The sequence below is a fragment of the Haemaphysalis longicornis genome, unplaced genomic scaffold (genome assembly GCF_048455015.1).
Source record: "Haemaphysalis longicornis isolate Haplotype H1 unplaced genomic scaffold, Haemaphysalis longicornis Haplotype H1 scaffold_10, whole genome shotgun sequence".
NCBI lineage: Eukaryota > Metazoa > Arthropoda > Arachnida > Ixodida > Ixodidae > Haemaphysalis > Haemaphysalis longicornis.
The window spans coordinates 63,069,776-63,084,725 of NW_027526204.1; the positions used below are offsets into that span (position 1 = coordinate 63,069,776).

The 14,950-nt window shown below is 50.8% G+C and overlaps 1 protein-coding gene across 1 annotated transcript; it reads right to left on the minus strand.

Moving 5' to 3' along the window:
• Positions 1-244: 244 nt before the first annotated feature.
• On the minus strand, positions 245-2,151 carry LOC144159872 (solute carrier family 22 member 7-like). Its single transcript, XM_077691533.1, has one exon. The coding sequence runs from the start codon at positions 2,072-2,074 to the stop codon at positions 245-247; it is 1,830 nt and encodes a 609-aa protein (XP_077547659.1). The 5' UTR covers positions 2,075-2,151.
• Positions 2,152-14,950: the final 12,799 nt, after the last annotated feature.

Here is a 14,950-nt window from a genome sequence, read left to right on the forward strand (position 1 = left end):
CAAGAGACCAGAAAAAGCGCTGTCATGTTTTTTTATCATTTCCTACAAGGGAAACACATATCAAGTATATTGTATGGCTCCACAGCAAACAGTTTCTGAATGCGGCACGGTTTATGTTTCAGCAGTGACTGTAAAACTAAGTCGTCATGCTTTATGTATTCGCACTCCATGCGACGACGAAGTAAAAATGCATTTCAAGATTACGCACAAAAAAACGGAGCAAGGTTACATACACTCCAACGTTCTAAAATTGCTGCGGCGACACCAAAACAGGAGTCCGCGACGCTGCTGAGGAAGGAGTCGGCGTTCTCGTCACAGAGCCTATCGAGTCCGATCCCTTCTGACTACCATGTCGTCGGTGTTTCCGAGTGACTTCCTTCTTTATCTTTTTTGGGGCCATACCTGTCAATGAACGCTTCATTCTTTCGACCGTGTTCAGGCTTCCCTTGCTTTCGCCGAACGCACGACTGGTCTTCCCCTCGGCATCCGCCAGCTTCGCGTAGGTGCCGTACTCAAGTGGCAAGTATTTGAAGGTGTAAACGGAACAGTACACCAGGGTAGCAACCAGCCAGAAGACGAGGTCCTCGCGCGCGATCCCTACAACTGCTGAGAGAAGAGCGCCGAGCATGCCCCCGAGGCGACCACCAGCAAGCAGGAAGCAGATGGCGAAGGCGCGGAAGGGGGTTGGGAGGAGCTCGGTGACGAAGACAAAGTTCACCACAACACCGACTGAAGCAGTGGCGAGCGTAAGCACGAGGATGACGTCGGCGACGATATGCCAGGATGGTTCTCCGGCGGTGGTTAGGGCGGCGATACTTGTCAAGCAACAGAAGCTGCCGAGGATGAGGAAGACGCAGCTGATGAGCCTCGTCTTTTCTACCCGAGTGATCACCATCAAGAGCAAGCAGCATGCGAGCGCTTTCGCCCCTAGTAATGCCCACTCGGGCCACTCACTCGCAGTGCGACGTTCTGTCAGATAAAAAATGCAGCCGTAGAAAGCAATCATGACGGAAGAAGACGATCCAAACATGATCACCAAACGACGTCGCATGACTCTTGTCATATCCTTGACTACTGTTGCGGTTGTGCTCGCACTTTCTTCAGCCTTAAGCCTCTGTTCCACTCGTAGCATCAGGAGCGCCACGCAGTCATTCGGCCTCCCATTTGATTTGGCAGCAGCTAGCATGACGCGTTCGGCCGCTTTGAGCCTGCGGCTAGCGATCAGCCAGCGAGGAGACTCGTGAACCAGGAAGAACGCGATGGGGAGGAGGAACGAGGGCGCAGCCATCATGAGCTGGAGAAAAGACCAGCTGAGGTTCGGCCCCCGCTTGAGTACGGTGGTGCAGGCCTCTGCGAGTATGAGGCTCGTCATTACACAAAAGGATACCAAGGCAGGTCGACGTGCCAATGAGCAAGACTCCACAAAGATGGTGACAATCAGGGCGTAAGACGAAATGGTACAGCCCGTCATAAGAAACCCTGTGCACACGTACAGTGGATACGTTCTGGCGAAGCAGCACAACAGGGTGGCCGGCAGCGCGATGGTAATGCAAACCAGGATGACCGGGCGGCGGCCAAAGTAGTCGCCGCAGTACGCCGAGGTTACCAGTGAGAACAGCGCACCAGCCATAGAGATTGCCGTGACGAGCATCCTTAGTGAACGTCGGTCGCACACTAGGTTCCACTCGCTTACGATGGTACTCTTGGCGTGTTCGGGATCGAAGTCCCAGGCGTTGCACTCGACGACATTAGTGTCATTACGGTCACTCAGGTTGGTGAACACTGTGCACTTGCTGCGTTGACCATCGGTTTCGACGGGAATTGCGATGCGCTTCCAGTCGTGTGCCGAGAGGTTCACGTCGCTGGGCTGTTTGCACCAGTGGTCGATATCCGTGGAGATGAGTGAGAAGGCGAGCGTGTGACAATGCGCGGCCCACAGCGCGACCACGGATATCAGGATGAGACGGTTCTGGAACTGACCACTGCCGAATACTTCCTCGCAGTCAAAGCCTTCGCTTGTCTGGATGTCGACGATCGAAAAATGACCCGTGGACAAGCATCCAAATGGCTTCATACTGGGGAAATATCTTCTCGGTCTTTTCAAGAGCGCCGGAGGACATGTAGAGGTTGCACTGCTTCGTTGGTGTCTTCTTCTTCCTCTTTCCTCGAGCAGTTATTGATATCCTTCGCTATTAAAAGTGCATCTAGGGAAGCTGCCAAAAAGCAGTGTCAATAAGAATATTTTCACCAGAATTGTTGAAGACGAAACACAACAATCAGTTGAATGGTCATGTACGCAGAAACTGTAAGAGTGCCGAAAAGCGAGTGGAAATGATGAGAAAAGGACAGCAAATGATTCTGCTCATGGCTTAGTTGGCAAGAACCCGCCCTACCTTTTACTTACCCACTCAGGGGGATTGGTCAAGATTTTGGCGACCACCAGGCAGTCCCGATGCAAGAAAATGGTGATCGCTCGTGAGTGCGTACATCTCAATCACCGCCCAGTTCCCCTGCGAACGCTTATCAAGCCAAGCATGCCCACTTAGGGAGATCGGCCAAGATTCCGCGACCTTCTGGCCGTTAAAAAAAACACGAAAATGCCGAGCGCTCACGTCTGCGTTCCTTACGACGACCCCCCAGCGTCATGTGAGCACGTTTGTGAAGCCAAGCATACACACTTAGGGTGATTGGCAAACATTGCGGCGACTGCCCGGCATACCGAGCGGCCGAGTGGTCATGACTCGCAATGACCACCCAGAGTCCCCTGTGCACGTTTTTTAAGTCATGCATATCCACTTAGAGATCTTTGCCCAGATTGCAGCGACCGCCCAGCAGCTAAAAAACCAAATGCCGAGCCCTCGTGTATGCTGGCCTCGCGACGAGAGCCAAGCATTCCCGGCGCACATTTGTCAAGCAAAGCATACCAACTTAGTCAGATTGGCCAAGATTGGCAAAAGAACTCCAACGCTCCTCGTAATCGTGGCAACACTTGCTAGGAACAAGAAGTATTCCAGCGTTCACCGTAATCGTGGCTTCGCTACCTTCAAGTCTTACGTGTTAAATAGTGTGAGCTTCCTTCGTTTTTTTCAAGCCTCTGCGCATTATCTTTTCTTGTATTTAATTTCATGAGAAGCCTACAAGGCACCGCACTGATCTATAAATGTTCCTCGTTCTTTTGGTTTTATAAATGGACATAATGTTATGTTCGCGACGGTGGATCCAATTTCCCAAGGGCCATGACTCATGCACTTCTAAGGAGAAGGAGGTTGAAGGAACAGTACAGGAAAGGCAGGGAGGTTAACCAGGATACTGTCCGGTGGGCTACCATACGGGAAATGAAAGGAAAAGAAAGGACAGCGGTACACATTAAAGGATAAAATGAGAGGACAAAATTAGGATAAAACACAAGGCGTGACCACGCAACAACAAAGGCGGTACAAAGGACGCACACAAAACCAGAAAATTCAAAAAATTAGCTCGGTACACTGATGCAATTGGCGAACTAAGGGCACTTCACTGCAGTCTTACAATCGTTCAGCCAGGCCTGTGTCCTTCAAAAAGCGAAGTAAGGCTTTTGTAGCCTTTTCGGACTGGGACGGACAACGCCTATGACACAAAATTGTCTGTGCTGTAAAGGGGTGGTCATCGAGTCGGCGAATACTGGTCAAGAACTGTTGCCTCGGCGTTATGAATCGGTCATAATGGTACAGAAGGTGTTCAATCGTCTCGTCGGGGACGCACACATCACAAGCAGGGCTGTTGGCCATTCCAATGGTGTAGGAGTAAGCACCGGTGAAGGCAACACCTAGCCACAGGCGACAAAGTAATGTGACATCCGAGCGTGGCACGTTATTAGGTAGGTGGCGATGCAAATCTGGGTCGAGCGAGTAAAGACGAGCGTTTTAGAACTCAGGTGTATTCCACTTAGCGAGAGTGACTTTCCGTGCAATGGACCGCAGCGACCTTGCTGCATCAGTGCGTTTTAGAGGGATGTGGGTGAATCTTGCACTTGTGTGGGCGCCGTGAGCCGCTCTATCCGCCTGTTCATTCCCAGTAATGCCGCGGTGGCTTGGGAGCCACTGGAAAACAATATCATGTATATGCCTGACTAATGTGTCATATAAGCACCGGATTTCAGCCACAAGTTGTTCGCATGGGCAGCGGCGGAGGGCAGACTGGATGCACTGAAGAGCGGACCTCGAGTCGCATAGCACAACCCATTTTTCTGGCGATTCCCGCTGGATGAATAGAAGGGCCTCCCGAATAGCTGCCAATTCAGAAGCGGTTGACGTCGTCGAGTTTCAAAGCTTAAAATAAATATAGGGCGACTTCTGTGGTATTATAACAGCGCCGGCAGAACTGGACGTGGTGAACGACCCATCCGTGTAGACATGGACACGGTCTCTGTATGCCTCATGTAGAAAGAGTAGGGATAGCTGTTGAAGACCGCTAGGTGGAAGGTCCGCTTTCTTTTTTATACCCGGGATGTTTAACTGCAGTTGTGGCTGTGACAGGCACCAAAGGGGCGACGGGGGCCGAGACGGAGGTGCATAGCTCGATGGCAAGCTCCCACTGTGAGCGGCAACCACCTTACTAAAAGATGCCTGCGGTCGTGTTGAAGGCAGGGATGCAAGGTGGTGATGTGGCAACCGGGTGAGTTGCCTAATGTGTGCCCTCAGTGTCTCCACTGCCATGTGGGTTGTGATCGGGTGATCCCTTGCAACGCAAATTGTGGCCACAGTTGGGGCGCAACGCGGGACACCGAGACATGTAGGAAGACCCTGGGCCTGTATGGCCTGAATCGCTTGTAGGTTGGTTTTACATGTGTCGGTTAATACAGGCAGGCTGTAACGCAAAACACCGAGAAATAGGCCATCGTATAGGGTAACATTGAGGGCACGGAGACACCCCACGTCTTTCCGGCCAGAAACTTGAAAGCTGGCCCACGGTATGCAGTTAGCTTTTTTTCAGATATGAAACTTGAGGAGTCCATGATAAATCCCGGTCCACAATAACTCCCAGAAAACGGTGACTTTTGACGTAAGGAATATGTTGTCCATTTAAAGAAATCTTATACTGCGACATTTTTTTGCGGGTGAAAGCAACAAGTGCTCATTTCTCCGGAGATATTTCCAGGCATTTTTCACGCAGGAACAAACGTGTTAGTGTTGCGGCTTTCTGAAGTCGGGCCCGAATCTGAGGGGGTGAAACTCCTTATGCCCAAATGCAGATGTCATCAGCATGGACGGAGAGGTGGACGTTGGTTGGTAATGTGGTAGTAAGTCCTACCAATGTGAGGTTAAACAATGTAGGGCTAAGCACACTTCCTTGCGGGACTCCACGAGAAACAGTGCTGTGATGTTGGGCCATCTGAAGTCTCAAAGAAAAAATATCTTCCTTATAGAAAGCTTTGGATCCATCTAAATGTCCGTCCACCGACTCTGCATCTTGTAGGCCGCCCAGAACGGAGTCATGTATTACGTTATCGTACGCTCCTTTTATGTCTACAAACAAAGCGGCTGACAAACGTTTGAATGATTTGTTGTGCTGTACCGATGTGAAAAGGTCAATTACGTTGTCGATGGATGAACGCGTCGGAATCCAGCCGTAGCATGGGGGTAAATTTTACGGTGCTCAAGGTACCATTCCAAACGACCTAAAACCATCCTTTCCGTTAATTTTCCAATGCAGCTTGCAAGGGCTATAGGACGATATGATGCCGGGTCAAGGGGAGACTTGCCTGCTTTAAGAACCGGTACCAGGCGGTTACCCTTCCAATCCTCAGGGACCAAACCATCTTGCCATGACTGGTTCAGCCTATACAAAAGAGTGTGACGGGCTTCTTAGTCGAGGTGACGCAGGGCGCCGTACGTCACTCCATCTGGTCCTGGTGAAGATCTACTTCGGCACAGATGTAACGCCGCATCGAGCTCTTCCATTGAAAATGGGACGTTCATGAAGGAGTCGCGTGATACGGGGACGACGCGTATGCCCGCTTGGCTGGTCGAAGCTGGACCACTGGCGATTCTTAAGCAAAAGTCCTCCGCTACGTCGACCTCTCGGCATTTCTGATGAAGCGCCAAAGAACTGAAAGGCCGACGTTGCTGTGTTGTTGTTCGAAGGTCCCTGACAGTGTTCCAGATGTGAGATAGAGGTTTCCGAGGATCACGTTTCTCACAGAACGATTTCCAGTGCTGCACTTGTACTTGTACGATGCGACGTTGAATTTTTTTTCTGTGTACGTACGTCGGGCCTCCCGAAGGTCATGAATAGACTTAGTGCGCCTGTATCTTCGTTCTGCACGACAACGAATAGCTCTGAGATGTTCTAGCCCTTCGTCAAATTCTGTAAGCTTGGTATGCACCCGGAAAAAATGCATGGAATCTTGCGCAGTGCTGGTTACGACACTTTCAAAAGTCGAGGAGAGCCCTTCGCAGCAGAGATCTTCCATGCCAGATTTAAAGCTCTTCCAGTCTATTCGTGGAATGATTTTCCCAGGAAGTAAACCATCAAAGCCCTCGATCCTCAGATATGTTGGAAGGTGGTCACTTCCATGAGTTTCCATGTCTGTGAACCGTTTAATGCTGTCGATGAGACTTCTCGAGACAAAAGCCAAATCCAGACAGCTAGTATACGTCGTACCGCGAAGAAATGTTGGGCTGCCATCGTTGGCACAGCAAAGCTCATGACGGGGCGCCAGTGAAACCAGTTTTCGACCTCTTGGATCACTTCTGTGGCTTCCCCAGAGCATATGATGGACATTAAAGTCCCCCATATGGACCGAAGGACCAGGGGTGTCTCTGATGATTTTGTCTAATCTGTTGGAATCGAAGCGACCTGAAGGAGATAAATAAACTCCTATGAATGTGAACGAGACACTTTTCCTCTTCACTGTGAGGCAAATGTATTGGTTGCTGTCATGAGGTTCCACAGAATGGAGATCATATGTTCGTTCCCATCGGACGAAAAACAGAATTTTACTAGGACCATCACTAGCTGGTGACACAAATGCTTCATATCCAAAGAGCCTGAACGCGTCCGTGGCGTTCGGTTCGCAAATGACGATGATGGGGAAATTGTTTATAAACACAAACTGTTTAAAGTCCGAAAAACGGGTCTTGAAGCCTCTTGCATTCCATTGGAGTATGGTGGCGCGTTTGACTTCATCCCAAAATGATCTTGAATTAGAGGCCATGATACTCCGAAGCGACATTAAACTGTGGTAGGAGCGTCGCAGTAAACCCCAAAATGACAGGTTCCAGGTTCAGCATGGTCTCCAGAATGGTTTTGAAGAAGCTTGGTGTCATGGAAGCAAGGTGGGACCGGAGGGCTGTAAAAAACTCTCACTTCCCCTCGCGGGAACCCCTGTGTAGATGCGACGCATAGGGTGTTCACGTTGAAGTGTTGGACAGCGGAGGAACGGCGCTGGAACGATGGAGGGGAGCGGCGCAGGCACCGCGTTTTATAGCGCGCATAATGGTGAGGGGACGCGCCGCCGCCAGTGCGTCTGCCGCGGCTATGACGCAACACAATCCACTTTAATCCAAGCCAATCCAAATCCAACCCAAGCCAAGCCAAGCCAAGCCAAGCCAATGCCCCTCGCGAGAGAGTGTTCGCTATAGGAGAGGAGAGGTGGTGGGCGGCGGAAGCGCAGCTCGCGCGGCGAGGAGAATGGGGGAGGGGCGGACGCCGATGACAACGCCGACGACGCCGGTGCAGGGACAAGGCGGGTGAATGAGATGCGGTCGCACCTAAAAGGGCTCGTACAACTTTTGAATAGTCGTCTACCTTGACTTCCCTTGAAAGGGCACGACGCTCCTTCAAGATGTTGGCGTACTGATCGCGTCCGTGTTGAACTGCAGGAGTGGTGCAGGAATCTCGTGGCTCTGGTTGTGCAACGCTGGCGCTAGGTTCCGTGCTTTTTGTCGCCTTTAAGGACTCCTGTGGAAGCAGAACCGGAAAACTGTCACTGTCTGGTGGCGGTGGAGGTGATTTGGGTCCCTCAATGAAAGCCTTCCTACTGTGTAGTGCGCTAACGCGAAATGGGCACCCGCGGAAACTTGCAGGGTGATCGCCGCCGAAGTTGGCGCAGGCAAAGTTTTCCTTGCATTGCTGAGACATGCGGGCCACCACACCGTTTACAGCGTTGCTCTGCTTTGCAGCATTTTGCGACGTGCCCAAAGCGTTGACACTTGAAGCAACGTGGAGGGGTATCCGTTTAATCGGCCGTTGCGTGCCTTGTAAACCCGAGGTTAATCATGTTCGGCCGTTCAGTGTTTGGGGCGAACGACAACACTACTGCATCAGATGGGGTTGTTTTCCAGTTATCTCCCGAAGAGCCAGTCCGACGCATAACCCTTCTCATAAGCAGTACCCCTTGAGGCTTGAGATAGCTCAGAAGGTCCTCCTCCGTGTACCACTTGGGCACACCTTTGATGATGCACATGTTCTTCACGTACGAGTAAAGTAGGCGGGCAGACACTGTAATTCCACTGATTCGGTCACATCGCAGCAAAGCATTCACATCGTTCTCCGTGGCTACGTCATGTAGCAGGGCACATTGAGCAGTGAATCTACTCCGAATCGGAGCCTTTCCCAGGAGAGATTGAAACTCTGAGAACAGGGTGATGGGGTTCACCTTCCTGAGGTCGTGGTCGCTTTTAGTCGGGGACACGATCACAGGTATCCCGACGGTACGCTTTTTACGGTGGCTTAGCAGCTTAAAGCCTTCCTCGTCCGCGTCAGTCACCTCAGCGACGTCGTCTCCTTCACCCACGATCGTGGCATCGTCTCCTTGGGAAGAGGGGGCATCACCAGTGTTTTCGTCGTCCCAGGGTACCGGTGGCACAGATGGCGAGTCCTCCGCAGGGGCAGCTAAGTGCTTCTCAGCAGGGGGGGCCATGATGGGATCTGCGGTGGCAGCATCACTCGGTCTGCGCTGGCCTTTCATGGCGGTGGACTCTAAGGAGGACCCCGGCGATGCATACGAGGAAAACCTCCGTGAAGAGGCAGGCGTTCTTGTGGAAAATATTGCTCAAATAGCAAAATACCACAGAAAAAGAGAGACGAAATACAAGGCAGCTGATAGGCAGGCTCCTTCTTCTTCTTCTTCTTCTAAAAATTATATTATACGTCACGTAGTTCCTCCACTGCGATTCCATCCTGCTCAATACATCTAACACACCGCAGCTAAAACCAAACAGCACTAAACATTATTGAGAAGTATTGTTTTCTCTCTCGCTCGCCCAACATACCATGGCATACAAGTAGTTAGATACCAACCTGTTCGTATATATCTGGGACTCGGCATTCGCGCAGATGAAGACGGGAGACTGCGTAGTGTATTCATTGCGGTCTCGGTTGGCGTGCACGCTTTAAAGCTTCAACAAAAGGAACATGCGTAGCGCAGGTCGACGCAGCGAAAACACGGCAACGAAGACTCCGAAGTCGTTAGAGGGGGCTGGTGGATGCTCCGGTGTAGCGATGCAAGCGGTATGCGTGGCATTGTAGCACCAAAAACAGAAATGTACCGCCATACCACAATGAACATGTAGGGACACTTGAGAAAGAATCAGTGCGGCGCAAAGTGCTCTTTTTCAGGTCGTTTTCTTTTAAATCTAGCCACGTAGCAACGAGCGTGTGCACACCGCGTCAATGGGTGCCGCCAAGTGCATTAGCCAAGGCTGACTGTAGTCATGGCAACAAATAAACAATCCAAAGCTGGCCGGGCGTGACGTCAGTGGGTCACGTGATGTGTGTCTATGTGGCTAGACTTGTCATTCACGCATCCGGGTGTGCTACTTGGCCTAAGAAGATATATTCGTTCACCGCTTCCATGCATCGCCACCTATCTCAAACCGCTGGGATCCCCCGAGGCTACTGAACATTACTTTAGTTTTCTGCATATTAATTTTCACACCCTCGATTCTACCTTGCTTATCCAGTCCATCCATGCAAAGCATGATTACCGGAGTGGATAAGCAATTTTCTCTTCCTCATGTGGCAGAGGTAATTCGTATCCTTTAATTATTTCTGCCTCATGTGGTAATCATGCAAAAATTTAGAGGCTCACTAAAAGGCTCAACTTAAATTTATCACGACTCGCGAGCAATGAAGCAGAAGATTATAGGTGTAATATTTAATGACAAAAAGAGAGCAGAGGGGGTCAGGAAACAAACGCGTGTTAAGGGCGTAGAAGAAAATAAGAAGACGAAATATGTGTGGGCAGTGCGTGTAATGCGAAGGAAAAATAAACGTGGTTCATTGAGAGTAACAGATTGGATCTCCAGAGAATGCAAGCGTCGCAGGGGGATGCAGAAAGTTAGACGGGCAGATGAGATCAAGAAGTTTGCAGGGATACCTTGGTCGCAGTAAGCACGTGAACAGGATAATTGGAGCTATAAGGAAGAGGCCTTTGCCCTTCAGTTGGTGTTGACAGGCTGATGATGATAACCGTTCGCTGGCATTAAATTAAGGCACTATAGCTGCACCGTCGCTCATTACTATCCATTTAGAAAAGCAATCTTCCAGCTGTGAATGCCAGATTAAATCGTACATCAAGGCAAAACGACGTTAATGCATAATCGGCGTACTTTTCCTCACTCCTCAAGTTGTTGGGAATCTCGAAGCAGGTATATAGAGCTTTGTTTTGGTGCGCTGCTTAAACGAAAGATGGTTCTCAGGTGAGCTTAGCTACGCTGACACACTGTCTAGGGCGGCCATTACACGTCGCAACTTGAGGCCTAAATATGACTACGAAAAGAGACGAAGTTTCATTGTCCATAGAGGGAGTGGAACCAGGGTAAAGTCATTGGATGCGTGCAGCTTCTCTCGTGTACTTGGGCTTCCTGTATTTCATAGAGATCCGCAGCTTCTCTTTCAGGCGAGCTTACAAGCCGAGAGTAATCGAGTCATCGAGAGTAATTCCATACTATATCCCAAAGTACCAAGTGATTATCAGTTGCTCTAAATGTTGTGCCTCGTGTTTTCGCGTCGTTGTCTTACTGCAAGAGTGGCAGAACCTCCGGGCACGTCTTAACACCTCGTCACGACTCGGGACACTGGCGGTGTCCTACACATGTTTTCGGCCATTTCTTCATTTCTATGATCCTATAAACACACGTACAGAGTACAGGATGGTCCCAAAAAACGTGGTTTCTCTTTACCGCTTATTTTTAAGAGCTTTGTACATTTACAGACGACTCATGTTGTTCACAAATTTCGTCTTGGCGAGCTCTAATCCGGCTGCACAAATTCGTGTTATACGAAATGCTTTGCTGGTGTCTCGCCGCCATAAATACTTTTCAGCAAACTAGGCATCATCTCATTAACTCGCTGAAAAAAATAGTGTTCCTATACGCTAGTGTATTGATTAAAAATACGCAAGAGACCAGAAACAGCACTGTCGTATTTTTTTTATCATTGCCTTCAGGGAACACACAAATCTAGTTTCTTGCACGCCTCATAGCCAAACGTTTTTGAATACGGGATGGTTTATGTTTCAGCACTGACTGTAAAATAATTCGTCACGCTCTAGGTGTTTGCACTCCATATGACGATGAAGTAAAGACGCAGTTAAAGGTTACGCACAAAAAACGGAGCATGGCTACGTACACTCCAACGTTCTATAAGGGCTGCGGCGACACCAAAACAGGAGTCCGCGACGCTGCTGAGCAAGGAGTCGGCGTTCTCGTCACAGAGCCTGTTGAGTCCGATCCCTTCTGACTACCGTGTCGTCGGCGTTTCCGAGTGACTTCCTTCTTTATATTTTTCGGGGCCATACCTGTTAATGAACGCTTCATTCCTTCGACCGTGTTCAGGCTTCCCTTGCTTTCTCCGAAAGGACGACTGGTCTTCCCCTCGGCATCCGCCAGCTTCGCGTAGGTGCCGTACTCAAGTGGCAAGTATTTGAAGGTGTAAACGCAACAGTACACCAGGGTAGCAACCAGCCAGAAGGCGATGTCCTCGCGCGCGATCCCTACAACTGCTGAGAAAAGAGCGGCGAGCATGCCCCCGAGGCGACCAGCAGCAAGCAGGAAGCAGACGGCGAAGCCGCGGAAGGGGGTTGGAAGGAGCTCGGCGACGAAGACAAAGTTCACCACAACACCGACTGAAGCTATGGCGAGCGTAAGCACCAGGATGACGTCGGCGACGATATGCCACGATGGTTCTCCGGCGGTGGTGAGGGCGGCGATACTTGTCAAGCAACAGAAGCTGCCGAGGATGAGGAAGACGCTGCTGATGAGCCTCGTCTTTTCCACCCGATTGATCACCATCAAGAGCAAGCAGCATGCGAGCCCTTTCGCCCCCAGTGATGCCCACTCGGGCCACTCACTCGCAGTGCGACGTTCTGTCAGATAAAAAATGCAGACGTAGAAAGCAATTATGACGGAAAAAGACGATCCAAACATGATCACCAAACGACGTCGCATGACTCTCGTCATATCCTTGACCACTGTTGCGGTTGCGCTCGCACTTTCTTCAGCCTTAAGCCTCTCCTCTACTCGTAGCAGCAGGAGCGCCACGCAGTCATTCGGCCTCCCATTTGATTTGGCAGCAGCTAGCATGACGCGTTCGGCCGCTTTGAGCCGGCGGCTAGCGATCAGCCAGCGAGGAGACTCGTGAACCAGGAAGAACGCGATGGGGAGGACGAACGAGGGCGCAGCCATCATGAGTTGGAGAAAAGACCAGCTGAGGTTCGGCACCCGCTTGAGAACGGTGGTGCAGGCCTCTGCCAGAATGAGGCTCGTCATTACACACAAGGATAGCAAGGCAGGTCGGCGTGCGAATGAGCAAGACTCTACCATGATGGTGACAATCAGGGCGTAAGGCGACATGGTGCAGCCCGATATAAAAAACCCTGTGCACACGTACAGTGGATACGTTCTAGCGAAGCAGCACAACAGGGTGGCCGGCAGCGCGATGGTAATGCAAATTAGGATGACCGGGCGGCGGCCAAAGTAGTCGCCGCAGTACGCCGAGGTTACCAGTGAGAACAGCGCACCAGCCATACAGATTGCCGTGGCGAGCATCCTTAGTGAACGTCGGTTGCACACTAGGCTCCACTCGCTTACGATGGTACTCTTGGCGCGTTCGGGATCGAAGTCCCAGGCGTTGCACTCGACGACATTAGTGTCATTACGGTCACTCGTGTTGGTGTACACTGTGCACTTGCTGCGTTGACCATCGGTTTCGACGGGAATTGCGATGCGCTTCCAGTCGTGTGCTGAAAGGTTCACGCCGGTGGGCTGTTTGCACCAGTGGTCGACATCCGTGGAGACGAGCGAGAAGGCAAGCGTGTGACAATGCGCGGCCCACAGCGCGACCACGGTTATCAGGATGAGACGGTTCTGGAACTGACCGCTGCCGAATACTTCCTCGCAGTCAAAGCCTTCGCTTGTCTGGATGTCGACGATCGAAAAATGACCAGCGGACAGGCATCCAAACGGCTTCATACTGGCGAAATATTTTCTCGCTCTTTTCAAGAGGCGCACGAGAACATGAAGAGGTGGCACTGCTTCGTTGGTGTCTTCTTCTTTCCGCTAGCACTAATTGATATCCCTCGCTATTAAAAGTGCAGTTAGGGAAGCCGCCAAGCAGCAGTGTCAATAGGAATATTTTCACCCGAATTGTTGAAGACGAAACAAAACAATCAGTTGAATGGTCATGTACGCGGAAGCTATAAGTGCCGAAAAACCAGTTGAAATGAGGAAAAAAGGATAGCAACTGATTCTGCTCATGGCTTAGTGGGCGAGAACCTGCCCTACCTTTTACCTACCCACGTAGGGGGATTGGCCAAGATTTCGGTGACCACCTGGCACCAGGTAGTCAAGATGCAAGACAATGCTGATCGCTCGTGAGTGCCTGCCTCGCAATCACCGCCTAGTTCCCCTGCGCCCGCTTATCAAGCCAAGCTACCCACTTAGGGAGATCGGCCAAGATTGCGCGACCTTCTGGCCATTAAAACAAACAAGAAAAAATTACCCCACCTTCCTGCGAGGGGAACCCTGTGGAGATGCGACGCATCGTGGGGGTTCACTTGGTGTTTCCGTTGGGTTGATTCTCTAATTGCGTGAAACGTGTGAGGAACGCGTATGATGTATTCTTTATTTAACACGCGGCGGATGGTGAAGTAACGGGACCACCGTGCAATTTGCAGCGAAGATCAAGTCTATGCACGTGCCCGAAATCGGAACGCCGGTGCTGGAGCGACCGCGGGTATGACGCAACGTGGCGCGGCTATGACGGAACACAATCCAACACAATCCACTTTAATCCAATCCAATCCAAGCCAATCCAATCCAAGCCAACCCAATCGGATCCAATCCAGAGAGTGTTCGCTATCGGGGAGAGGGGAGGGGGTGAGCAGCGGAGAGCGCAGCTCGCGCGGCGAGGAGAAAGGGGGAGGGGTGTGGACGGACAACAACAACGCCGTATGGAGGGACAAGGCGAGTGAATGAGATGCAGTCGCATCTAAAATGCCAAGCGCTCGCGTCTGCGTTCCTTACGACGACCCCCCAGCGTCATCTGAGCACGTTTGTGAAGCCCAGCATACACACTTAGGGAGATTGGCAAAGATTGCGGCGACTGCCCGGCATACCGAGCGGCCGAGTGGACGTGACTTGCAACGACCGCCCTAACATCCCTGCGCACGTCTTTCAAGTCATGCATATCCACTTATGGAGCTTTGCCAAGATTGCAGCGACCGCCCAGCAGCTAAAAAAACAAATGTCGAGGCCTCGTTTATGCTGGCCTCGCGGCGACTGCCAAGCATTACCGGCGCACATTTATTTATTTATTTATTTATTTATTTATTTATTTATTTATTTACAGATACTGCTGTCTCGATACACGAGACGTAGCAGGAGTGGGTACATCAGGAAAAGAAAAAAACATACATTAAGCTACACCACATAAACATACAAAGCATTTAAAACATATTACAAATAAT